Source organism: Bubalus kerabau, chromosome 1, assembly GCF_029407905.1.
Source record: "Bubalus kerabau isolate K-KA32 ecotype Philippines breed swamp buffalo chromosome 1, PCC_UOA_SB_1v2, whole genome shotgun sequence".
NCBI classification, from domain to species: domain Eukaryota; kingdom Metazoa; phylum Chordata; class Mammalia; order Artiodactyla; family Bovidae; genus Bubalus; species Bubalus kerabau.
Genome location: NC_073624.1, coordinates 174,926,088 through 174,951,294, shown reverse-complemented (window position 1 = coordinate 174,951,294; position 25,207 = coordinate 174,926,088). Strand labels below are relative to the sequence as shown.

At 53.2% G+C, this 25,207-nt stretch overlaps 1 protein-coding gene across 1 annotated transcript; it reads left to right on the top strand.

Moving 5' to 3' along the window:
- The first annotated feature begins 446 nt into the window (after positions 1 to 446).
- COLGALT1 (collagen beta(1-O)galactosyltransferase 1) lies at positions 447 to 25,207 on the top strand. The gene is made up of 12 exons (XM_055541687.1): positions 447 to 744; positions 2,115 to 2,225; positions 2,977 to 3,094; positions 9,341 to 9,475; positions 10,637 to 10,841; positions 12,731 to 12,850; positions 20,123 to 20,199; positions 20,273 to 20,379; positions 20,623 to 20,755; positions 22,336 to 22,463; positions 23,250 to 23,456; positions 23,637 to 25,207. The coding sequence occupies exons 1-12, from the start codon at positions 482 to 484 to the stop codon at positions 23,902 to 23,904; spliced, it is 1,872 nt and encodes a 623-aa protein (XP_055397662.1). The 5' UTR covers positions 447 to 481; the 3' UTR covers positions 23,905 to 25,207.

Sequence of the window (25,207 nt, the reverse complement as noted above, 5' to 3'; positions counted from 1 at the left end):
ACATCTCTGGGAGATGGAAAACTAAGACGGTAAAACCATGTTGCAGCAGAGGAAACTGAGTCTCAACCCAGATCCTAACTATACAGGTCTGCCTCGTGACACAATCGGGGTCTTACACAAATAGGAGTGGGACAGAGAATCGGGTTGATCCCGGCGGGGAGACGTTTCTGAGGCAAGGCAGATTCTGAGCTCTGACACATTTACTGCACAGACCGAAGTTCAGAGCGCTCCAAGCCTAAGAGGGGGCGGGGGATCCCGAGCCTGCCTATAGGTTGACGTCATTCCTCCTAGGGCGCTGCTGCTGAGGGTACGAGGCACTTTGTGTCTTTAAGACCCTTTGGAGGCGGGCCCTAAAGCCTGATTCCGCCTGGAGCTCTCCTCCCCTTTAAGGCGCGCAGGAGGGGCGGGGTCCTGACGTCCCCTTTAAGGCGCGGTCCGCGTCCGCCGGCAGAAAAGCGGCTTAAAGGCGACTCGTGGCGCGATGGCGGCGGCCCCACGCGCGTGCAGGGGACACGGGCGGCCGCTCCCGGTACTGCTGCTGCTGCTGCTGCTGGCGCTGTCGCCTTTGGGGGGCCCGCCCGGCGCCGCCGCCTACTTCCCCGAGGAGCGCTGGAGCCCTGAGTCGCCGCTGCAGGCGCCGCGAGTGCTGATCGCGCTGCTCGCGCGCAACGCGGCCCACGCGCTGCCTGCCACCCTGGGCGCGCTCGAGCGGCTGCGGCACCCGCGGGAGCGCACGGCGCTGTGGTGAGCGCGGCGCCCACCGGCTCCGGATCAGGCCTGCTGTCCCCGTCCCGGCGGGTCCACGCCGCGCCCTGCCCTCTGTCTTTGCACTGGGCAGGGCGGACCAGACCCACGCGTGCCCTCTGCTTGCTGTCTCCTTCGGGCGGACCAGACCCGCGCCGCGCGCGCGCCCTGCCTGCTGTCCTGCATCAGAGCGGACCAGAGCTGCGTGTGCCTTCCTGCCTGCTTTCCTCCGCCGCGTTAGCACCGGTGGAACCGCGCTGAGCCCGCTGGCCCCTTTAGGGTGGGGCGAGCCACTGCTCTGCCGCCTACTGGCTTCCCTGCCCCCACTCCCATTAGGACATATCCGGGATCACCCTTGCCGCGCAGCCCGAGACTAACCCCTTAACCCACTTGGGAGCACTCACAGCTTGAAAGATGGGAAGCCTGAGAACCACCCCCCGCACTGGGGCGTTGCCGTGGCCCACATTGCACTTCTACTAACTGAACGTCTTTTCGCTCCTGCTGCCGGTTTGGTCCCTGAGCCCAGCCTCAATCAGACTTCCTGCCTGCTGAGTACTGGAGTGGGTGGGTGGGGTGCCCGGCGGCTGGCGGAGGGTAGGGGGCGGGGAGCAGATCCTTCCTGGAAGCGGAATGGGGCAGGGCCAGGAACAAATCTGGCTGGTGACTCATTGCTTCCTACCTCAGTTTTCTCATCTGAAAAGTGGGGATACTAAGATAACTCTGATTGAGCTGTTTTTGAAGATGAACCAGTTAATGAGTGTGAAGCCCTTGTGCTGGGCATCAGTGACCCGAGTTGTGAATATTATAATAATAATTTTGTTCGATTTTGTTGTGATTACTGTCATCAGTGTTATTGTTGTTGTTAACTAAAGAACAATTCATTTCGGAGAATAGTTCTCGGCTGATGGCTTCCAAATATTCCTTTTCCCTCCAGTCCAGATAATCCAAGCACGTAGTTGGTGCTTAAGAAATGTTTCTTGAATGAGTGACAGCAACCCCACTACTCACAGGAGAGAGCTGAAGAAGGCAGGACCGGACTGTGTGATATAAATGTATTTTTACTAAATTCTACATATTTAGTAGTGAATATGGTTGTAAGATCCTAGATGCCCTAGAATACTGGCATCATGTCTAATGTGTTTTTCCAAAATGATCTTGTAAAATAGTCCCCTCTGCAACTCAGGGAAGTGGGCCCAGTCCTCATCCACTGTGTTACAGATGAGGAAACTGGCGTGGTGGGGGGCGTGTCATGCCCAGGGCTGTGTGGCTGGTGTGAGGCCCAGCTGGTGTGTGGCAGCCCTTGGGGCCTTCCTGCTGCCTGTCTTGCCTCCGTCTCCCTCACTTCACTCCCTGTCCTGCTCTGCCTACAGGGTGGCCACAGACCACAATGCAGACAACACGTCGGCAGTGCTTCGGGAGTGGCTGGTGGCTGTGAAGGGATTGTACCACTCTGTGGAGTGGCGGCCATCGGAGGAGCCCAGGTGAGCGCCAGGCCTTGCCTTGATCCCTCCTCCAGTTGGACCTGGCTGTGTCCCTGCTCACACACCCTCCATGGCTCCCATTGTCCTGAGACAGACATGCCCGCCCCCTGCCTCCAGCCCCTGACGCTCTAGTCCAGCTCTGCAGCCTTTCGCACTGGCTCTGGCTACCTACCCACCTCGCCTCCAGCTTCCCCAGCGGGCCATAATCCTCCGGCTGGACTTGTACCCCCTCTGTTTATTCCACCTGGAATTCCTTCATTCCCTGGGCTTTGTGGTGGACGCCTGCTGCTGTATTCCTTATCTCTCTTAGCTCAGCTGTTTACCTTCCCCACGAGCCCTTGGCTGACATGGACTTAGTTCCTTTCGTTCTTTCAGGCTTTAGTTCTGTACCCACCCACTGCCCAAACCAGATTAGGAGTCTAGGAGGACAGGCTCCCAGATTTCTTCAACTCCCCCTCCCCTCAGAGATGAGGGCGTGTCCCTACAAGGCAGTAGAGGCCCCTTTGCCCCTCACCCCTGTCCAAGCGTTCTTCCCCTCTGGGTCTTTGCACACACCGTGTCCCCTACTTGGGACACACCATACCTCTGTCCTCCTCTATTTTCTCCTTGCTTCTTCCCAGCCTTCAGATCTAGCTTACACATCCCCTCCTCCAGGAGACCCTCTCTGACTACCCAACGTTCAGCCAGCTGAAGGCCTCTCTGGGCTCCGACAGTGCCCTGTGCTTCTCCCATCACAGCTACCTCTCCGCAGGTCCTACCCAGATGAGGAGGGCCCCAAACACTGGTCTGACTCACGCTACGAGCATGTCATGAAGTTACGCCAGGCGGCTCTGAAATCAGCCCGGGATATGTGGGCTGATTACATCCTGGTGAGTTTCTCGGCTGCCCAACCCAGGGGTCCCCGGTAGAAGGTCTGGGGTCTCCAAGGGAAGGCGGAGCCACGGGATTCAGAGACCAACCTTAACCCCATTTTACAGAGGGGGAAACTGAGACTCTTAAGAGGGGAAGTGAGTTATCAGAGGTGACACAGCTGGTTAGTGGAGGAGCTGGGTCTTGATCCTAGGCCACCTCGGTTCTTAATCATCAGAAGTGAGTGGGTTTTTGTGTCCCCTGTGGTTGGACACTTGTTCATCTCCCCTTTTATCACCATCACCAGTGATCTGATATCTCTGCCCAGTCGCAGTGATGACCTCTGGGTGACTCCGAGAAGCAGGAGGAGGGGGTGGGGCCTGGGGGATGTTGGCGACACTGAGCTGCTGACCCCTGACTTTCACTTCCCCGTCCTGGGCCCCTGGCAGGAAGGGGCTGGTTGAGATTTGAGTGCAATATTGGGATACATGCCCACAGATCACGAGTCTTCTGTGAGCTCCTTCAGCCTGGCCTCTTGACCAGGCGTGGTCCCCTCACTTGGTGTGATGGGCAGGGGGCACTGACCACTGAGCTTAACTCTCTGTAGAGGTTACATGTAATAATGTTGGACTAACAGTGCCTATGGTGGTTTCCCATCTATGCACCAGACCCCAAGATCTTTTCCTTCTCTTAAAAAAATTTTTTTTTGGCTGTGCTGTGTGCAGGCTACTCTCTAGTTGCGGTGCGCGAGCTCCTCATTGCAGTGGTTTCTCTCGTTGTGGAGCACGGCCTCTGGAACCCATGGGCTTCAGTAGTTGTGGTACACTGGCTTAGTGGCTCTGTGGCATGTGGGATTGTCCTGGACCAGGGACTGAACCTGCGTCGAACCTGTGTCCCCTGCATTGGCAGGCAGATTCTTAGCCACTGGACCACCAGGAAAGTGCTGGTCTCTATCTTCTTCTTTATTTATTTTTGGCTGCGCTGGGTCTTGGTTGCTGCATGCAGCCTTTCTCTAGTTGTGGCGAGTGGGAGCTACTTTTCGTTGAGGTGCACGGGCTTCTCATGGCGCTGGCGTCTCTTGTTGTGGGGCGCGGGCTCTAGGGCGCACAGGCTTCGGTAGGTGCAGTCCATGGGCTCTAGAGCTCGGGCTCAGTAGCTGTGGTGCCCGGGCTTAGTTGCATGTGGGATTTCCTGGATCAGGGATCCAACCTGTGTCTCCTGCACTGGCCAGTGAATTCTTTACCGCTGAGCCACCAGGGAAGCTCTGGTCCGTACCTTCTTAATGTATTAATCAGCGTATGTCTATCAGCCACTCCCTGTGCCCTCCTCATGCCAGGCCTGGGGGACACAGTGACGATAAGCACAAGCTGAGCCCCACCTTCCTAGCTTCCCAGGAAAGGTGAATGTGACCAGAAAGCAAACAAAACCGAACGAGGAAATATCAGAAGGTGGCTAATGCTCTGAAAGACACTTGAGAGCGTGGTCAGCGTTCAGGGGCTCCTGTAACAAAGGGCCAACACCAAGGGGCTTACCATGATGCAAGTTTCTTGTCTCACACTTCTGGAGGCCCACAGTCTGAAACCTAGGGGAGGGGGGTTCCTTGCCGCTTCCAGCTTCTGGAGGCTTCAGGTGTTCCTTGGCTTGCGGCAGCATCCCTGCAGTCTGTGCCTTTGTGATCACGTGATCTCTTCTTATAAAGTCACCAGTCACTGGATTTAAGGCCCACTCTAATCTAGCATGGGGCTTCCCCCGTGGCTCAGCGGTGAAAAACCTGCCTGCCGTGCAGGAGCTGCAGAGAGACAAAGGTTCGATCACTGCATCGGGAAGATCCCCTGGAGGAGGGCATGGCACCCCCTCCAGGATTCTTGCCCGGAGAGTTCCATGGACAGAGGCGCCTGGCGGGCTACCGTCCATAGGGTCGCAAAGAGTCGGACACAACTGAAGCGACTTGCCATGCATGCACTAATCTAGTATGGTCTTCCTGGTGGCTCAGATGGTCAAGAATCTGCCTGCAGTATGGGAGAGCCAGGTTCAGTCGCTGGGTGGGGAAGATCCCCTGGAGAGGCAATGGCAACCCACTCCAGTATTCTTACCTGGAGACTCCCTGTGGACAGAGGAGCCTGGGATCGCAGAGTCAGACAGACTAGAGACTGACACTTTCACTAATGTAGTATGAATCCCATCTCTTTTTAAAAGTGATTATTGTTTTGTTTATTTTATATTCTTTTCCACTGTGGTTTATCACAGGATACTGCACATAGTTCCCTGTGCTATACAGTGGGACCTTTTTGTTCATCTACCCTGTGTATAATAGTTAACATCTGCTAATCCCACACCCCTAGCCCCTCCCACCCCACCCCTCCTCCCGCTGGGCAGCCGCACATCTGCTCTCAAAGCCTGTGAATCTGTTTCTGTTTTATGGAACAGGTTCGTCGGTACGGTATTTTAGCTTCTGCATGTAAGTGATGTCATCCGGTGTCTGCCTTTCTATTTCTGGCTTACCTCGCTCAGTATGATCCTCTCTAGCTGCATCGTTGTTGCTGCGCACGGCATTGTCCCATCGTGTGTACACGTGTCTTCTGTATCCACTGTCTGCTAACGGACATGCGGGCTGTTAGCATGTCCTGGCTGCTGTGAACAGGGAGGTGCATGTCTTTTTAAATTAGAGTTTCGTCTGGATATATGCCCGGATCTGGGATTGCTGGATCATACGGTCATTCTATTTTTAGTTTTCTGAGCCGTCTCCATAGTTTTCCATAGTGGCTGCACCGACTTACATTCCCACTAACAGCGTAAGAGGGATGAACTCCATCTTAATTACGTCTGCAGAGACCCAGCTTCCAAATAAGGTCACAGTCACAGGTTCCAGGGGTTGGGGACCTCCCTTAGGAGGGGGCCCTAGCAGAGACCTGAAGGAGCAGGGGAGCCAGCCTCAGTGGGAGCTGGGGGCCAATGTCTGAGGCAGAGCGAACAGAACAGGAAGCGAGTCTGGGACATTCTGGGACTGGCTAGGAAGCCAATGTAGCCAGAGTGGAGTGATGGAGGGGGTGATGCTGAGGTGGTGGGTAGGGGCTGGACTATACAGGCCAAGAGGGAGGGATGTGGCTTTTACTTTGAGGGTAATGGGGAGCCATGGAGGATATGTGAGCAGGGGAGGGCTTGGTTCTGATTTCTGATTTTTAGAAGTCCCTGTGGCTGCCATGGGGGCAGGGCCGATTGGGCAGGAATAGCGGCAGCGGGAGGCCAGGGTGGGCGCTGGTATGGGGCTGTGGCTTCAGGATGTGTTCTGAGGCTGAGAGAACAGTCCCTGCTGGATGTTTGGATGCCAGAAGGACCTCACATCCTGGCGTGAGCCTTGTGGGGAGGACAGAGCCATCTCCTGGGAGGAGGAAGGAGGTAACAGGCTCCTCCTGGGAGCCCTGTGACTTGGTGCCTTATCAGACCATTTTATAGATGGGAAGATGGAGGCTTAGAGAAGTGACAGCCTGCTGGGTGGCGTCTCAGAACCAGTGAGGGACAGAGGTGGGCTCAGACCTCCGGGCACCATCCAGCCCAGGGCCACTTTGTCTGCCTCCCTGGGTTTTGCTTTCATGGTTTGAGGTTGGCTGGTTTTCACTTTTTTCCCTCAGCAAACCTGGGTGGAACTCAGGAATCTGGTTCAGAACTCAAAGCAGCTTTTGACACACTGATGTATTTTTGTAACTGAGGGCTTTGGTAATCCATATTGGAATGTGAAGTCATTTGTTGAGTGTTGTTTTTTTTTAATAATTTTATGCGTTTATTTGGGGCTTCCCAGATGGTGCCGTGGTAAAGAATCTGCCTGTCAATGCAGGAGACTCAAGAGATCCAGGTTCCATCTCTGGGTTGGGAAGATCCCCTGAAGGAGGAAATGGCAACACACTCCAGTATTCTTGTCTGGAAAATTCCATGGACAGAGGAACCTAGAGGGCTTCTGTCCATGGGGTTGCAGAGTCAGACATGACTGAGTACCTGAGTACATGGATTTATTTGTTTATTTTTTACTGCCCTGGGTCTTCATTGCTACACGTGAGCTTTCTCTAGTTGCGGCCAGCAGGAGCTACTCTTCTTTGCGGAGCACGGGCTCGAGGGTGGCAGGCTCCGTAGTTGTAGCGTACAGGCCCAGTTACACCATGGCATGTGGACTCTTCCCGGACCAGAGATCTAACCCACTACCCTCTGCATTGACGGGCAGATCCGCATCTACTGTCCCACCAGGGAAGTCCCTAGTGTTTGAAAATTATTATTAAAAAGCCTTCTTTCTCTTTTTTATGGATACTGTGGGTGTTACGTGTAAGAAAATACACAAGAGACAGTAAGAATTAGTTTAAGAGGAAAAAAAAAATACCTTGTAATGTCACCTCCTAGAGAGACTGACTTTCTGACTGTGTTTTTTTAATTGAGGTACAAGTCACGTAATATAAAATTAGCCCTTTTCAAGTATACAGATCAGTGGCATTTAGTACGTTCATCATGCTTTGCAACCACAGCCTCTGTCTGGTTCCAAAACTAGCTTCCATCACTCCCAGGGGAAGCCCAGTGCCCATGAGCAGTCACCCCCGATTCTCCCAGTCCCTGGTGGCCACTGATCTGCTGAGTGTTTCTGTGTCTGGCCTGTCCAGGGCATTTCGTAAGCTATGCAGCTGACTTCCCTCAGCCTGGTGCTTTCAGAGCTCACCCGTGTTGCAGCCTGTGTCCCTGCTTCATGCCTCGTCACGGCTGAGTCACGTTCTGTGCGTGAAAGGAACACATTCTGTTTTTCTTCCGCTGATGGACACGTGGTTGTTCCCACTGTTTGGCTTCTGTGGATAATGCTGCTAAACATGGTGAACAAATGTCCCTTCACGTTCACGTTTCCAGTTCCCCCATTCTGTATCTCTGAGTGAACTTGCTGTAACTCAATGTTCCACTTTCTGAGAAACCACCAGACTGGCCGTTTTCACCGTGTGTATATTCCAAGGTCACAGATTCAAATGTCCGGAGCGGCTGGGTGGGGAATGTCACAGCGCTGCACGGTCTGCCCCAAGGGGCAGCCGCCTCCCATCTGCAGCTGCGCCTCGCCTTGTGGGAATGCCGTTCCCGTGTTGCTGGAGAAGGCTGGGGTTCTAGTGTTTGCTGTTTGCAGCAAATGATTCAAGCATTCTGAAAACCCTGCGTGGGTAACGGAAAGCATGTTCTGTGGACTAGATGCATTAAAAAAAAAAAAGAAAAACCAAGAATCCCACCTCCTGACAGCTCTCTGTAATATACTGTGATCTGTTTTCACATCTGGGTCAATAGAGAGATCCTTACCTGTGTTTTGTTGCTTGATTCTCATTTGTCTCGACTCTGTAGCCAGACAGTGGGACAGGACCAGAGTTTCTGTAGCTGATTCTCCACGGCTAGACTCCTCTGAGTCGTTCCCAGCTTGTGTGATGAACAACTCTGCCGTGTGGCCTGACAGGGGGCACCAGCAGGCGCACAGCCCCCCGTGATGACCCTGTCTGTGGGTTGGTGAATTTCCTTCCAGGTTGCCACAAATGAGTGATCATCTTTTTACTCCAATGTTCAAAGTGTTAAAGGGAAAAAAGAACCTTACGTAAAGATCCTATTTTTACAAAATTTTTGGTTGGCATTTAACTCACATAGAAAACAGTGTCTTCCTCCCGGCCCCTCCCTGCAGAGGTGGCTCCTGCCCCAGCCATCCTCCTCATCAACCAGCGCTGCCCATCTTGAAAGTTCCCATAAATGGAGCCATGTGGTACACCCGCTGTCACTTCCGGGGGCTCGCCAGTACTGTGCGTGGGGCCCGTTTGTATTGCTTTGTGCCGTGTGGCCCATCCCTTCTCTTGCCGTGTAGTGTATTTCATCATGTGATTGTAACTCTGCTGGTGACTTAGGTCAGAGCTGTCTGTTGAGAAGCACAGGGGCTTCCAAGGCCGCGTGTGCTACGCAGGGTACCCCAGGCCCCCGGGATCCTGGCCTCAGCCCTAGCTGTTCCAAGCCATGGTCCAGCCCAGGTGTCTCTGCCAACCCACACTGATGTCAGCCCAGGTGACTCTCCTGGTCCACGCTGATGTCAGCCCAGGTGACTCTCCTGGCCCACGCTGATGTCAGCCCAGGTGACTCTCCTGGCCCACACTGATGTCAGCCCAGGTGACTCTCCTGGTCCACGCTGATGTCAGCCCAGGTGACTCTCCTGGTCCACGCTGATGTCAGCCCAGGTGACCCTCCTGGCCCATGCTGATGCCACGTTGGGCGTTTTGCAGTTTGTAGATGCCGACAACCTGATCCTCAACCCTGACACACTGACCCTGCTCATCGCAGAGAACAAGACGGTGGTGGCCCCCATGTTGGATTCCCGGGCTGCGTACTCCAACTTCTGGTGTGGGATGACATCCCAGGTCAGGGGGCCGCTGGGGTAGGGCAGGGGCCTGGGGGTGGTGGGCTGGACAGAGCAAGTAGGGGCTGGGTTTGAAATCTAGCTTATTACCATGCTGCCTCATCATGAACATATTATAAACACCATTGTGACAATCCTCAAATTAGGGGATGGTCTGAGATTGTTTCCACCCCACCCGCTGCCCCTGGCCACCAATACCCTGAGGCAGAAACACAAATACGGAGGGGGAGTGACTTGCCTATGCAAACATAGCTATGACGGGGTAGTGCCAGGATAGGACTTCAGGCATGGCTTGATCTGTGTGTTCAGCCACCATTCCTCTTCCTCCTTCCCTTGAGTGACTTTGGTTTCAAACCCCTGGGGAATAATTCCAGCAGCATTCAGCTAGTTCACTCTGATTGAACCTTATCCAGTCTCCTTCGTCATCTGAACCAATTACTGAAGCCAGGAAAATGCCAGGCTCGGATCATCCCACCCCAGAGTTGAGGGTGGGGTTGTAGGGAAAGCCACAGGGAGTGAGGGACAGGTGCTGGAGCAGGGCTGTGCCACCAGAAGGGGGCCAGGTGGCTAGAGCCAGGATGCTGACCTATCCTGTCTCTTCCTGTCTTTTTGTTTTGATATATAATTCATAGACTATAAAGTTCACCATTTTAAAAGTGAATAATTCAGTGGTGTCTATATTTTAAAGTATTCATAGAAGTCTAAATTTATATGCTAACAATTTCAATTTGTAAAGGGTACAAGAAAGAGAGAGAACAATTCCAGATTGTTCCAGAAGCTTTTAGAACTTCTAAAAGATTCCCCCTGACTTTTTTGAAGTCCCACTTCTGGTATTTTAGTTTTAAAATTAAAGAAGCTCAAGTATCCGGTCCCTTTTCAGGTTTTTAATTTCCCTTCCCAAATGCTGCCTTTCTGACCAGAAGTATTGATCTGGGTCTGTGAGTGACTATTTCCCTGTGTTCTCTGCCACTGCCCAGCGACTGAGGTTTGGGGGTTGGAGACTGCTTGGCTCTGCCAAGAGCTCTGCACTCAGGGAATGCCCACTGCAGCCAGAAGCTGACACCTGGTCTTACCCTCCAGGTGTTCTGGGCCTCCCATTGTCCTGGTCTCCAGCCTCCCCTTTAGGGACCCCCACGCAGAACTCTGCCTCCACTCCCCGCAGGGCTACTACAAGCGCACGCCTGCCTACATCCCCATCCGCAAGCGGGAGCGCCGGGGCTGCTTTGCAGTCCCCATGGTGCACTCGACCTTCCTGATCGACCTGCGGAAGGCGGCATCCAGGAACTTGGCCTTCTACCCTCCGCACCCTGACTACACCTGGTCCTTTGATGACATCATTGTTTTTGCCTTCTCCTGCAAGCAGGCAGGTGAGCCCACGGGGGATCTGCCAACATGGGGTGTCTGTCTGGTTCTTTGGGACCAATTATCAGCCCACAGAAGGTTCACAGAACCAGCACTATAGAGTACAGCGATGACTTCAGGTGCAGCTGTATCCAGGTGTTCAGGTGATATCCTCAGGACCCATTCTCTCTCCAGCCCTAGCTCTGCTGAGTGACTTCACTCCCCAGGTCTTTAAGACCTCCTTATTGATATTTCCCTATATTCTTCCAGTTATCTATAGTTGAGCATAATTGCTCTCTAATTGTATACTTAGGGCAAAAAAAAATTTTTTTTTAAGAGAAAGAGAACACTGAATGCTGACTTGTCATTTATTTTAAACATGGGTCAGCAACTCATGGCCGGTGGGCCAAATCCAGCCCACCACTTGTACTCATATGGACACAAGCTAGAATGTCTTTTGGGTTCTAGGATCCAACTCCCGTGTGTGTGTGTCTTGGAGATGGGGTAATTTCCCATGCCAACCAGCAATTCTAGGACACCAGCAAGGTGTCTGATAATTCAGCTCAATTCTATTTTAATTTTGACTCTGTCTACTTGGAGATAGCATCCGATTCCACAGGTTAAGGTCTCAGGCCCACAATACTGACCCCTCTCCTGCTTCAGATGCTGGTCACAAGTTCAAGTTGTCACCTGTGTTTCTACTGCATACTCAGTTGCTCAGTTGTGTCTGACTGCACGACCCTATGGACTGTAGCCCGCAAGGCTCCTCTGTCCGTGGGATTCTCCAGGCAAGAATACTGGAGTGGGTTGCCATTTCCTCATCCAGGGGATCTTCCCGACCCAGGGATAGAACTCACATCTGCGTGTCCTGCATACATTGCAGGTGGATTCTTTACCACTGAGCCACCAGAGAAGCCCCCATGCTTCTGACCAAATGGCTATAAATCAGAGGTTTCACAGCTCCTTCCTTGGGTTCTGCTAATTTGCAAGAGCAGCTCACAGAATGCAGGAAACTCATTTACTCATTGGTTACTATTTATTATAAAAGTGTATATAATCCCGGAACAACCTGCAGGAAGAGATGCATGGGGCAAGGTGTGGCGAGGGGCGCAGAGCTTCCATGCCCTTTCTGGGCACATTCTGAAGGCAGACTTGAGTTATTGAGATAGAGCGGTTTGGCCCACAAACCTAAACATTTACTATCTGGCCCTTTAATGAAGGGCTTCCCTGGTAGCTCAGCAGTAAAGAATCCATTTGCAATGCCGGAGCCTCAGGAGATGTAGGTTCCATCCCTGGGTTGGGAAGATCCCCTTGAAGAGGGCATGGCAACCACTCCAGTATTCTTGCCTGGAGAATCCCATGGACAGAGGAGCCTGATGGACTGCAGTCCATGGGGTCACAAAGAGTGAGACACAACTGAAGCGACTTAGCACCCTCACATCTTGAATGAAAATCATTTTCGTTGGGATCATCACTTTAAAAATACATATATACTTGCTATAAAGTTTTAAACCATTCAAAAAAATGTTTTAGCTATTCAGAGAAGGACAAACACAGACAGAGGTAATGATATTCATGGTTTGTCCAACTGCATCTCATTTCTGTGCATAAATGTGAGTATTTGCTGTCCACCCACCATTCTGTGGTTTGCTTTGTCATGGAAGCCTGCAGGGACTGTCAGTACCCATGCAAGGTGGAGTTTTTTTTGTCTTCTCACCTGGCACTGTGAACCCCTCTTCTGACTCCAGTTCCCAGATGGAGTGCTGGCGTGGTCTCTGCCGGTTGCTGGGAACAGCTGGACCCATTTATGCCCCGGCCCCACGCCGGGCAGTGAGGCTAATGCTGCGGCTCGGAGGCTGCCTCCGCGGCCTTACTGCTCTGTGTTCAATTCTCATCGTTGTTTACTTGGCCCCAGAGGTCCAGATGTATGTCTGCAACAAGGAAGTGTACGGCTTTCTGCCGGTGCCATTGCGGTCACACAGCACCCTCCAGGACGAGGCCGAGAGCTTCATGCACGTGCAGCTGGAGGTCATGGGTGAGTCTGTTCGCACCACCCCGGGAGGGCCACGTTGCCTCCCTCTCCCCACCATCTCTCATCTGTCCTTGAACACTGACTACTCAGTTCAAGATGTCTGTTGGGCATCAGTCTCTTTGCCAGGCACTGAGAATCCAGTGTGAACAGTTGTCCCCACTCTTATGGCTTGCAAGCAGCTATGCATGGCACGCTTGGGGAAATCAGGGTGAGCTTTCTGGTGGGGGTGGCATTAAGATGCAGGGAGAGTTAGCTGGAAGGGAGATTGCAGCTGGAGGGAGCAGCACGTGCAGGAGCTGGGCATCTGGAGGGGCTCTGAGCTCAGAAAACAGGCAAGGTTGGTGGGGCAGAAGAGGGACAGAGCCAGCAGGCAGGGCCATGGTGGGGGCATCAGACATTGGTCTTAGGAGTGGGTCTTGTCCCCAGGGGTAGGCAGGAGCCGTGGAAGGTAGGAGGTTTCACGTGATGACCCTGCACGTGCGTGGCTGGGTCAGCCATTTCATCACCCATGCCCCTGCCAGCCCCCAGACCCACTATTTGTTTAATGTTTATCTTATCAGACACTTTCTTTTTTTTATTTGAATACACTTTGAAAAGGAAACTTTAATATTGTATTTTTACTGTGGTTACAAGCTGATGTCTTTCTAATGCATATACAAATAAATCCATAGGCTATTATGTTAGCACCTGTACCTCTGGTGAGGTGGGCTGAGTGCGCAGGGCTGAGCCACCATTGAGGCTGCTTGACGAAGGGTCCTCTGCCCCAGCTGGGGAGTCTCTGAAGCAACCAGACAATGGAGCAACATCCTCTTCTGTGGGGGCCTGGCCCTGTGCTGAGCACCCACTTCCCTGTGAAGGCCTGTGAAGCAGCACAGCGATTCCTTCCACTGCACAGAGAGGGTTGGAGGGCCAGGCCCCTGTCCTGGGGCTCAGTCCCCATCACCCCATCCATTTCTAGAAGGTTCTGTCCATAGCTCCCCCTTGTGGTTGAAGATGGAATGACGCTCTGCTCTCTGTTTAGAGGGGGCTTTGGGGTCTTCTCTGGTAGTTAAGATTGTAAAGAATCTGCCTGCAATGCGGGAGACCGGGGTTTGATCCCTGGGTCAGGAAGATCCCCTGGAGAAAAGAATGGCTCAGTTCAATTCAGTTCAGTCACTCAGTCGTGTCCGACTCTTTGCGACCCCATGAATCGCAGCACGCCAGGCCTCCCTGTTCATCACCAGCTCCCGGAGTTCACTCAGACTCATGTCCATCGAGTCAGTGATGCCATCCAGCCATCTCATCCTATGTCGTCTCCTTTTCCTCCTGCCCCCAATCCCCCCCAGCATCAGAGTCTTTTCCAGTGAGTCAACTCTTCGCATGAGGTGGCCAAAGTACTGGAGTTTCAGCTTTAGCATCATTCCTTCCAAAGAAATCCCAGGGCTGATCTCCTTCAGAATGGACTGGTTGGATCTCCTTGCAGTCCAAGGGACTCTCAAGAGTCTTCTCCAACACCACAGTTCAAAAGCATCAATTCTTCGGTGCTCAGCCTTCTTCACAGTCCAACTCTCACCATCCATACATGACCACAGGAAAAACCATAGCCTTGACTAGACGAACCTTTGTTGGCAAAGTAATGTCTCTGCTTTTGAATATGCTATCTAGGTTGGTCATAACTTTCCTTCCAAGGAGTAAGCGTCGTAATTTTAATTTCATGGCTGCAATCACCATCTGCAGTGATTTTGGAGCCCCCAAAAATAAAGTCTGACACTGTTTCCACTCTTTCCCCATCTGTTTCCCATGAAGTGATGGGACCAGATGCCATGATCTTCGTTTTCTGAATGTTGAGCTTTAAGCCAACTTTTTCACTCTCCACTTTCACTTTCATCAAGAGGCTTTTTAGTTCCTCTTCACTTTCTGCCATAAGGGTGGTGTCATCTGCATATCTGAGGTTATTGATATTTCTCCCGGCAATCTTGATTCCAGCTTGTGCTTCTTCCAGCCCAGCGTTTCTCATGATGTACTCTGCATAGAAGTTAAATAAGCAGGGTGACAATATACAGCCTTGACGAACTCCTTTTCCTATTTGGAACCAGTCTGTTGTTCCATGTCCAGTTCTAACTGTTGCTTCCTGACCTGCATACAGATTTCTCAAGAGGCAGCTCAGGTGGTCTGGTATTCCCATCTCTTTCAGAATTGTCCACAGTTGCTTGTGATCCACACAGTCAAAGGCTTTGGCATAGTCAATAAAGCAGAAATAGATGCTTTTCTGGAACTCTCTTGCTTTTTCCATGATCCAGCGGATATTGGCAATTTGATCTCTGGTTCCTCTGCCTTTTCTAAAACCAGCTTGAACATCAGGAAGTTCACGGTTCACATATTGCTGAAGCCTGGCTTGGAGAATTTTGAGCATTACTTTACTAGCGTGTGAGATGAGTGCAATTGTGTGGTAGTTTTAGCATTCTTTGGTATTGCCTTTCTTTGGGATTGGAATGAAAACTGACCCTTTCCAGTCCTGTGGCCACTGCTGAGTTTTCCAAATTTGCTGGCATATTGAGTGCAGCACTTTCACAGCATCATCTTTCAGGATTTGAAAGAGCTGAACTGGAATTCCATCACCTCCACTAGCTTTGTTCGTTGTGATGCTTTCTAAGGCCCACTTGACTTCACATTCCAGGATGTCTGGCTCTAGGTCAGTGATTACACCATCGTGATTATCTGGGTCGTGAAGATCTTTTTTGTACAGTTCTTCTGTGTATTCTTGCCACCCCTTCTTAATATCTTCTGCTTCTGTTAGGTCCATACCATTTCTGTCCTTTTTCGAGCCCATCTTTGCATGAAATGTTCCCTTGGTATCTCTAATTTTCTTGAAGAGATCTCTAGTCTTTCCCATTCTGTTGTTTTCCTCTATTTCTTTGCACTGATCGCTGAAGAAGGCTTTCTTATCTCTTCTTGCTATTCTTTGGAACTCTGCATTCATATGCTTATATCTTTCCTTTTCTTCTTTGCTTTTCACTTCTCTTCCTTTCACAGCTATTTGTAAGGCCTCCCCAGACAGCCATTTTGCTTTTTTGCATTTCTTTTCCATGGGGATGGTCTTGATCCCTGTCTCCTGTACAATGTCACGAACCTCATTCCATAGTTCATCAGGCACCCTATCTATCAGATCTAGGCCCTTAAATCTATTTCTCACTTCTACTGTATAATCATAAGGGATTTGATTTAAGTCATACCTGTATGGTCTAGTGGTTTTCCCTACTTTCTTCAATTTAAGTCTGAATTTGGCAATAAGGAGTTCATGATCTGAGCCACAGTCAGCTCCTGGTCTTGTTTTTGCTGACTGTATAGAGCTTCTCCATCTTTGGCTGCAAAGAATATAATCAATCTGATTTCGGTGTTGACCATGCCTGGAGAATTCTATGAACAGAGGAGCCTGGCGGGCCACAGTCCACAGGGGTCACAAAGAGTCAGACACAACTGAGTGACTAACACTTAACACTTTGGGTCTTTTGAGATAACACCTGGAGGCTGCAAGGCGAAGACCGCCCCCCCCTGCCCCCCGCCTCGCCCCCAACACCCAAGTGTCTGTCCTGTGCGGTTGTTCAGGCCCAGCACGGCAACCCCACCATAGTCACAAGAGGTGGGGCTCTGCTTATTGCCAACTCCTTTCGGTGATTGGACCTTGAGAAGCTTCTCTGTGGCTACTATTAATGGTCCTAGTTTAAATTTTCACATATATTCTTATTTCTGGTTAGGAAACCGTTCACTCCACTGTTATAAACTCAAACACAACAGAGGCATAAATATTTTCCTGTTTGTTTGAGGGCTCAAGCAGATCATGCAGGACAGATAGAAGGAGGGTCTGGAAGTTTCAGATATTTGTGCAAATCCTTCTTCACAGTTCTTATGAAAACCATCTTTTCTCTCTACCTGTGTGCAGGTACCTGGTCCCAGGCCATGCATGTGATTTTACATATGTTCACAGATCTTTCTTACAATAAAATTTCAAGCTTACAGAAAACGTCGGAGAGATGCCCTCTGTTTATGGGGAATCCAGCAACTTGCTTCCTTCTCTGCCTGCTCATGGGGTGTCTTTCCCAGTTGGCCCCATACACTTGGCGCAATATAAGGGCTGTTCTCTGAGTTTTAGCACACAGAGCAGTGACGGGTCATGGGTGTGCAGTGTGATGATTGTTTTATATCCCTTTATATCCAGATGCAGACCAAGCCCTGACCCTCCCCAGTGTCCCCACTGCCCTGAATCCACCAGCTGACAGGCTTTCCCATTTTGTGCTTCACATCAGTGGAATCACACCGTGTGCTGCTCAAGCGCGGTGTCGTCCACTCAGCGTCCCTGTCTGTGCTGCCACTGGCTGCTGAGTGTGGCTGTGACTCATTCCCTTGCCTTGCTGTCTCGTACTCCATGTAGATGTTCAGCTACAGATTTATGTACTCTTGGCTGTGCCATATGTCACTTCACCCATCTTCTCTGGGGCATGTAGGGCATTTCTTGTTTGCCAGCATTGCAGAGAGTTCTAGACATGCTTCTGTGGGTGCAAAGTTAGGAGATACCTACAAGATTGCTCTCACTTCTTACATCAGGAGTCCCCAAGAACATGTTCAGGTTGGATAATCCACTAGAAGTACTCAGAGCTCAAGCCATTAAACTCACAATTTATTACAGCAAAAAGACACAAATTTCCATCTTGGCAAAGGGAAAAGGCGTGTGGGGCAGCGTCCAGGAGCGTTCCAAGCACAGGGACTCCTGGGGTCCGTTCTCTGTGGAGTCGCGTGGACAGCGCTTGCTTCTCCCAGCACCAGTGCGTGACAACACGCATGGTGTACTGCCAGCCAGGCTGCTCCCCGAGCCTCTGTGTCGAGGGCTCATGCTGGGCTCTTACAGATACAGCTGACTGCCACGTGGCATCCCCGCGCCTCTGCGTCGAGGGCTCATGCTGGGCTCTTACAGATACAGCCACGTGGCTGACCCCCATCTCCAGTCCCTGTAGACAGTGAGCCAAGACCCCCACCCTAAATTACACTGTTGGCATAGATAACCACTATGGCCAAGGCCTGAAATAAACAAAGATATTTCCAAGGTCTTCAACTACCCAGGAGCAGAGAGCAAAGGCCAGACCTTTAATCCTTCACCCTATAATAGGTCTAGCAATGTTACAATTTTTTTTTTAATCTGGTGTTAGTTGCAGCCTGTGGGATCTTCCACTGTAGCTCACAGGCTTTGTAGTTGTCCATGCGCCAGCTTAGTTGCCCCGAGCATATAGGATCTTAGTTTCCCAACTAGGGATTGAACCTGCCTCCCCTGCACAGGAAGGTGGATTCTTAGCTATTGGACGACGGGGGAAGTCCCTAGGGGTGTTGCATTTTTATATCACTGTGACATAGCTGCATTGCCTTACTCTTTTTGGACCCTAATATGCTCCATTTCCCCAGAACTGATAAGACAGGATAAAGAGATACCTCCACTTCCCACAGGCAGATCCTTCCCACATGTACACCCCAAGGAGGCAGGCAGAGACTGAGAAAGAGAGGGAAAGTGATTTGCAGCTGGATTCTCAGATCCCAAAGCCTTGCCCTTTTGGGTCCCAGGGTTCCCTGAGGATGGCAGCGGGTGGCAGGGAGCTGTGATGGGTCCCAAATAGGAAGAAGCCCCAGGGTGCAGTGTCCCTAGAGGAGGAGGCCCAGGCTGCGAGGTGGGAGGCTCCGGGTGGACTCTGGGCCTCACCCAGGCCTCTCCCAGACAGAGGGGCCTGTGTCTGCCCTGCTAGCTCATACGGGGCCTTTGTTCTTGGCGGGGTGGATGCCACACTCACTGGCATGCTGGGCTTTTCTGGGCCTCAGCAGGCTCACAGTCCCCTGTAGATCTATTCCTTCTATGCGAAACCATCAGGAATGGGCCAAGACAGGGCCCTGGGGATGTGGTCTGAGCACTGCCCACAGCAGCTAAAAGGGGAGCGATCATGACCAGCCTGAGCTTCTTGGCATCCCTGGGCTTGGGGATGTGTCATTCCAGTCACACGGCGCCAGCTCCCTGTGCGTCTTCACCCCGTGTACCCTCCGTGGGGGTCTCTGTGTCCAGATTCCCCATTTTTATAAGGACCCCAATCATACTGATTACAGGCCACGTGTGTATGAGCTAGTGGCTCAGTCGTGTCGGACGCTTTGTGACCCCGTGGACTGCAGCTCTATCCATGGGATTCTCCAGGCAAGAGTACTGGAGTGGGTAGCCATTCCCTTCCCCGGGGGATCTTCCTGACCGAAGGATCGAACCTGGGTCTCCTGCATTGCCGGCAGATTCTTTACCGTCTGGGCTACCAGGAACGCCCATATTGATTAGAGCCCACCACCCTAATGACCTCATTAAAGATCCTATTTGTAGATAAGGTCACCTTCTGAGGTACTGGGGATCAAGATGCCAGCGTATCTTTGGGGGGAGGACACAGTTTAACCCAAAATAACACGTGATTTCATGGCATTGTCTCATGATAGAAACCTCTAAGAGGTTTTTTAGTCCATTTTCAAGATTGAGGGAAGGAGAAGGGGGTGACAGAGGATGAGATGGTTGGATGGCATCCCCAGCTCAATAGGCATGAGTTTGAGCAAACTCTGGGAGATAGTGAAGGACCGGGAAGCCTGGTGTGCTGCAGTTCATGGGGTCGCAAAGAGTCGCACACAACTTAGTGACTGAACAACAACACAGATGAGGAATGTCATTCCTTTGCTTGTTTTATGAGTTTGTGCCAAGCTCCTTGTTGGGCGCCAGGAAGCCAACGTGAGTTGGTGGACCTGGTGTTCCTCTGGTGGAGCTCACAGGAGATAATCAGAGAGCTGGGACTTAGAGCAGCGGAATGAGGCTTTGATGGAAGGTCGGGTGCTGTGGGGGCCTCCAGAGAGGTACCTGACTCAGCCTGGGGAGGTCAGGAGACTCCTGTTGGTGCATCACATCAAGAAGACATCTTAGCTGATAACTCAGGGAAAGGAAGTGAGGAAGGAACAGGGTTTCAGCAGAGGCCCAGCATGTGCAAAGGTCCAGAGGTAGGAATAGGGGATGGGTAAGTCTGGAGCAGTGCCAACAGCCAGAGTGGGTAAGAGGCAGAGGAGAGAGACTGGCACTGCTTCTGTGGGCGGGGCTGGGTCAGGCAGGGTCTCTAGCATCAGGCTGAGGAGCCCGGGGTGACACGGAGCCATGCAGAGGTTGGGGAGGGGGCATCAGGAGCGAGGCTGGAGCCCTCTGTCTCCATGACCCCCTGGTGACCCCTCGACTTTGCTGCCCCCCAGTGAAGCACCCACCCTCGGAGCCCTCGCGGTTCATCTCAGTGCCCACCAAGACGCCAGACAAGATGGGCTTTGACGAGGTAGGCCGGGCCTTCCCTCGGGGTGGGGGCCGGGGGCCAGCCCGGAGGGTCCAACAGAGGCTGTGGGCCGCAGGTCTTCATGATCAACCTGAAGCGGCGGCAGGACCGGCGGGAACGCATGCTGCGGGCCCTGGAAGAGCAGGAGATAGCGTGCCGGCTGGTGGAGGCTGTGGACGGCAAGTGAGTTGAGCCCTGCCTGGAGAGGGGCGGCGCCACGGGTGGGTGGAGACCACCCTGATGGCAGTCGCGGAGGCGGCGTGGGTCTGACGCTAGCCTGGCCGGGTGCGCATGGGTATAGGCCACACCCAGGCAGGCCACATCCGGTCCGGGATGGGCTGGGGGAGGGTGGGGAAGGGAGGCTTACTGACTGGTGGGATTGTGGATACAGTCTTCCTCTGCCCCCCCACCTCTCCACACTTGCAGAGCCATGAACACCAGCCAGGTGGAGGCTCTGGGCATCCAGATGCTGCCGGGCTACCGGGACCCCTACCATGGGCGGCCCCTCACCAAGGGCGAACTGGGCTGCTTCCTCAGCCACTATAACATCTGGAAGGAGGTACGTCTGGAACGGGGGCAGGACCCTCCTCAGCCCTTGTTTTGATTTAAAAAAATCTTATGTATTATGATTTTTATTTATTTGGCTGCATCTAGTCCTAATTGCAGCACTCAGAATCTTCCCTTCACGCGGGGGCTTTTCCTTGCAGCTGGGGGATTCTCCAGTTGCGGCACTTGGCGTCTCTAGCTGTGGCTCGCAGGCTTAGTTGTCGCACGGCATGCCGTATCTTAGTTCCCCGACCAGGGATCAAACCCGTGTCCCCTGCGTTGCAAGGCAGAGTCTTAACCACTGGACCACCAGGGAAGTCCCCTCCTTGGGCTTCTTAACAGCTCAGGGAGGTAATCCCCTGCACCCCAGGCAGGCTTCCAAAACCACTGCAGGACACTCAGCCTCTCTCCTAGGGTGAATGTGGCCCCTGAACCCCAGGTGGGGCAGCTGCCGTCCTCCCACTGTGCAGATGTGAGTTCTGAGTCTGAGGAGGGGTGAGCCTGACTCTAGAAACGGTGGGGTCTGAGGCCCTGGACCTCCAAGTGAAGCCTCTTCATACCCAGCCACTGTCAAGAATCTAGAGCCTGGGCACCGTGCTCAGAGCTTACTAATTGGAGCACCAGCCATGGTGATGTTAACTAATGCACACCCCACACATTGGTATCCCATTAGCCACAGAGGCTCATCAGACACCCTGGGAGGGAAAGGTTATGATGGGCGAGGATGCCAGATGGGGCTTCGAACCTGGAGCCATCCAACTTGAGGTCAGATTTGGTGTTTGAGGCAGTGCATTCTCGCCCAGGTTGCTCTCTTTTTCTGACATTGATCATGGAAGGTACGGGGCAAAGGTTGCGGTGTCCAGGCATCTGTGGAGCCAGAGGGGATCCAGGTTCAAGTCCAGCCCTGCCTCTGAGCGGGGTGAGCTCTGTGAGCAAGGAAAGCATTTCCCAATCTGAGCCTCGTTTTCCCAGATGAAGAAGACAGTCTTCAGCCATGAAGATTATCAAGTTCATTCATTCAGGGAAGATTTGTTAAGTACCAACTGTGTGCCCAGCCTGGTGCTGGTCCAGGGGATACGACAGCCCCCAAGACACACCCAGCCCCCCACAGGGGATTCACAGCCCTGGGAGCTGGGGAGACTGATGCTAAACCACAGAGAAATGACTAACATTGAAATGAGTGACAGGCACCTACAGGAGAGGTCCAGGGTTATGAATCGTCCTCAACTAGCAGCTTTGGGTGATAGTCACAAAGGATCTCTTTAGTTGACGTTGGAACTGAGGTCAGAAGGGTGAGAGGGATCCTGCCTGCTGCTGCATGGGAGAAGGGTGCTCTGTATCAAAGGCACAGGGCAGGCCCAGGCCCTGGGGTGGGAAGGGGCAGCCAGGCTGAGGCTGTGGAATCTGCTTCCAAGTTGTAAGGAGAAGGTTTTGGCCAAGAGGTAGATCTGAACTTCTGGTGGTGTGTGTGTGTGTGTGTGTGTGTGTGTATTTTGCTTTTTTCCTGGTGCCCCAGACCTCGTAAGCAGAACTGGCTTTGGGGTCAGGCCTGGGCTTGATCTCTCCAAGATCTCAGCGGGGCTCCTCCCTCAGGTTGTGGACCGCGGGCTGCAGAAATCACTCGTGTTTGAGGATGACCTACGCTTCGAGATCTTCTTCAAGAGGCGACTGATGAACCTTATGCGGGATGTGGAGCGGGAGGGTCTGGACTGGGACCTCATGTGAGTCGGGCCTGGGTGGGGCTGGAACTCCGAGGTGTGGCCTGGAGACTAGCTCTGAGGGCCTTTGCAGGTTAATAGGTTGGGTCTTGTGGGAGTTTGGCAGGAGGACTCATACTTGACCTGGAAGTCGGGGGTCTTGGAAGCCTGCCAGCTCTTTCTCAGGGCTTGGAGACTTGACTGGGGCTTTCCTCTTACTTAGCCAGTGTGGCTAAGATTTGACCTGGAACCCTGTGGGTGTGGCTAAAGGACTTGGGGGTGTGGCCTGGGTGGGTGTGGTCAAGGCTTGGGAGCGGGGCGGAGCCTTTGGTGCCGAGTGTGGGGTGTGGCCAAGGGAGCCTGGGTCTTAGACCAGTACTAGGTGGAGGGTGGCCAACGTATTTCCAGAACAGTCTCATGTAGGTGGGTTGGTTCATCCCACCCTGCTTCCCCCCGCTGCTGTGCAGAGCCCTGATCCAGGTTCTGAGCCTCAGACTCACCAGAGTGTCATTAAAATGAGTAGTAATGGGTCCCCTTCACTCCTGACTGCTTCACCTGAACCCACCACCTTGCCCACCCGTCCCACTGCCCCCTGAACCCAGAGAAGCTTCCTTCTCAGTCCCACTCTCCTCCTTGTGGGCCCTAGACCTCTGTGGGCCTGTTCTCACCCAGTCCAGTCACACCAGCTTCCTCAGTGCTCCCCAACTCCCCCCACCCCAGGGTCTGACAGCGGCTCAGTGGCTGCCTGCGTTAGCACTCTTGGGCAGGTAGACAGGCGGAGGGTGACAGAGCCCCCATTCTGCACCCCAGCTACGTGGGCCGGAAGCGGATGCAGGTGGAGCACCCTGAGAAGGCTGTGCCCCGCGTGAGGAACCTGGTGGAGGCCGACTACTCGTACTGGACCCTGGCCTACGTGATCTCCCTGCAAGGCGCCCGCAAGCTGCTGGCTGCCCGGCCGCTCTCCAAAATGCTGCCGGTGGACGAGTTCTTGCCAGTCATGTTCGACAAGCACCCAGTGTGAGAGGGGGCAGCAGTGGGCAAGGGGAGCTGGGGTCTTGCTGTGCAGCTGGCCTGGGTAGGGGGCGTGAGGCTCGCAGGCCCCAGGAGGGGGCTTCTCTACCGCTTCCTTCATGAGTCCCCTTCGCCATGCGTTTCTGTCTCCATCTGCCTCACCCCCACCCCGCTCCTCCCCTGCAGGTCTGAATACAAGGCCCACTTCTCCCCTCGGGACCTGCGCGCCTTCTCCGTGGAGCCCCTGCTCATCTACCCCACGCACTACACAGGGGACGACGGGTACGTGAGCGACACAGAGACCTCAGTCGTGTGGAACAACGAGCACGTCAAGACCGACTGGGACCGCGCCAAGTCTCAGAAGATGCGGGAACAGCAGGCCCTGAGCCGCGAGGCCAAGAACTCTGACGTGCTCCAGTCCCCGCTGGACAGTGCCGCCCGGGATGAGCTCTGAGAGCTCTGAGGGGCGGTGGCCGTGGAGCCAAAGCAGCGGTCGCTGGCCTGGCCCCCACACGCCCACTGGGGACGGCGGGGCCCCTGTGGCCCCTGGCAGGCCCCGGAGGGCTCCCCGCACAGGGCAGCGTCCAGCCGGCTCTTGCTCAGCAATCACGTGCACGCAGGCAGCATTAATGGAGTGCCTACTGTATGCCAGGCGGACTGGGTGGGAACTGTTCATCTCTGGGTGCACCCAACACTTGGATTGGTCACAGGGTGCCAGGTTCCCTTGCTCTGGCAGTGAATGAGGTTTGATTACCCCCTCCATCAGTGATGGAGTCAGTCATCAAGCGTTATCGATCCCCCGTCAAGAATCAGGCCCTAGTGATACACATTCACTGTTTCAATTCATGCGAGTATTTATTGAGTGCCTACTGTATGCAAGGCACCATCCCAGGCTCTGGGACAAGTGAGGCAGACTTTCACTTATTTGAACACATACTGAACACCGACTCTGTGCCCGGTACTTGCGACACAAAAGTTCTTACTGACTCGGTGCATTTATGGAGTGCCTGCTGTGTGCCGGGAGCTGAGCGTGGTGCTAGGGCTGAAGATCATCAAGGTGCTTTTCACTCTAATTGGTTTCTTCACACATCCAGAGAGCATCTCCTGCAGTAGTGATGCTGAAGGCAGGATGACAGCTGTTCAGTCACCATTCGATCCCCCACAGGGATAGATGAGTCCTTCCATTTCTTCATGCAGCAAGCACTTATTGAGTGCCTGCTGTGTGCCTGACCTCGCGGGCTCCCGGTGGGGCTGAGTTTGATTCCTCTGGTGCACCACCCCCGTCACCTGGAATGTGTGTACATAACATCCCCCCCGCCACTGCCCAGGAGCAGGGGTGACCCTTCCGCAACAGGGAGAGCCACGCGTTTCAGTGACCCCATGTCCTCTTGCAATGCTCCCCTAGACCCAGCCCCCCTGGAGGGGGCGAGGACGCCCCTGTCCTCGGTTGCTTGGCTGCCCTGCCCTGCATCTCAGGTGTGGTCTACCTGCTTGATGGCATTCTTTTGTCCAAGCCTCTGGTGGGATCATGTGTTTGGGGCCTCGGACGGGCTCCGCTGCACTGGGGCGCTCTCCATGGCCTGGGCAGGATGTCCCCCAGCACAGCCTGGAGGACTCACCGTGCCTTCAAGCCTGAGACGAATGTCAGAACCGGCCAGCAGTGCCTCGTCCTCTGAGGGGTAACTAACTGCTGTCCCGGTCAGGTCCTGGATAACTTGCTTATTTTTTTATTAAATGTTCCTGGTTGGGTTTTCACA

What these genes read in the sequence shown, in the direction of transcription:
- COLGALT1 (XM_055541687.1), top strand. Translation starts at nt 482, where the DNA reads ATGGCGGCGGCCCCACGCGCGTGCAGGGGACACGGGCGGCCGCTCCCG. An exon ending in GGTGTGGGATGACATCCCAG is followed by an intron (nt 9,476 to 10,636) that starts GTCAGGGGGCCG and finishes CACTCCCCGCAG; the next exon opens with GGCTACTACAAGCGCACGCC. An exon ending in ACTATAACATCTGGAAGGAG is followed by an intron (nt 20,756 to 22,335) that starts GTACGTCTGGAA and finishes CTCCTCCCTCAG; the next exon opens with GTTGTGGACCGCGGGCTGCA.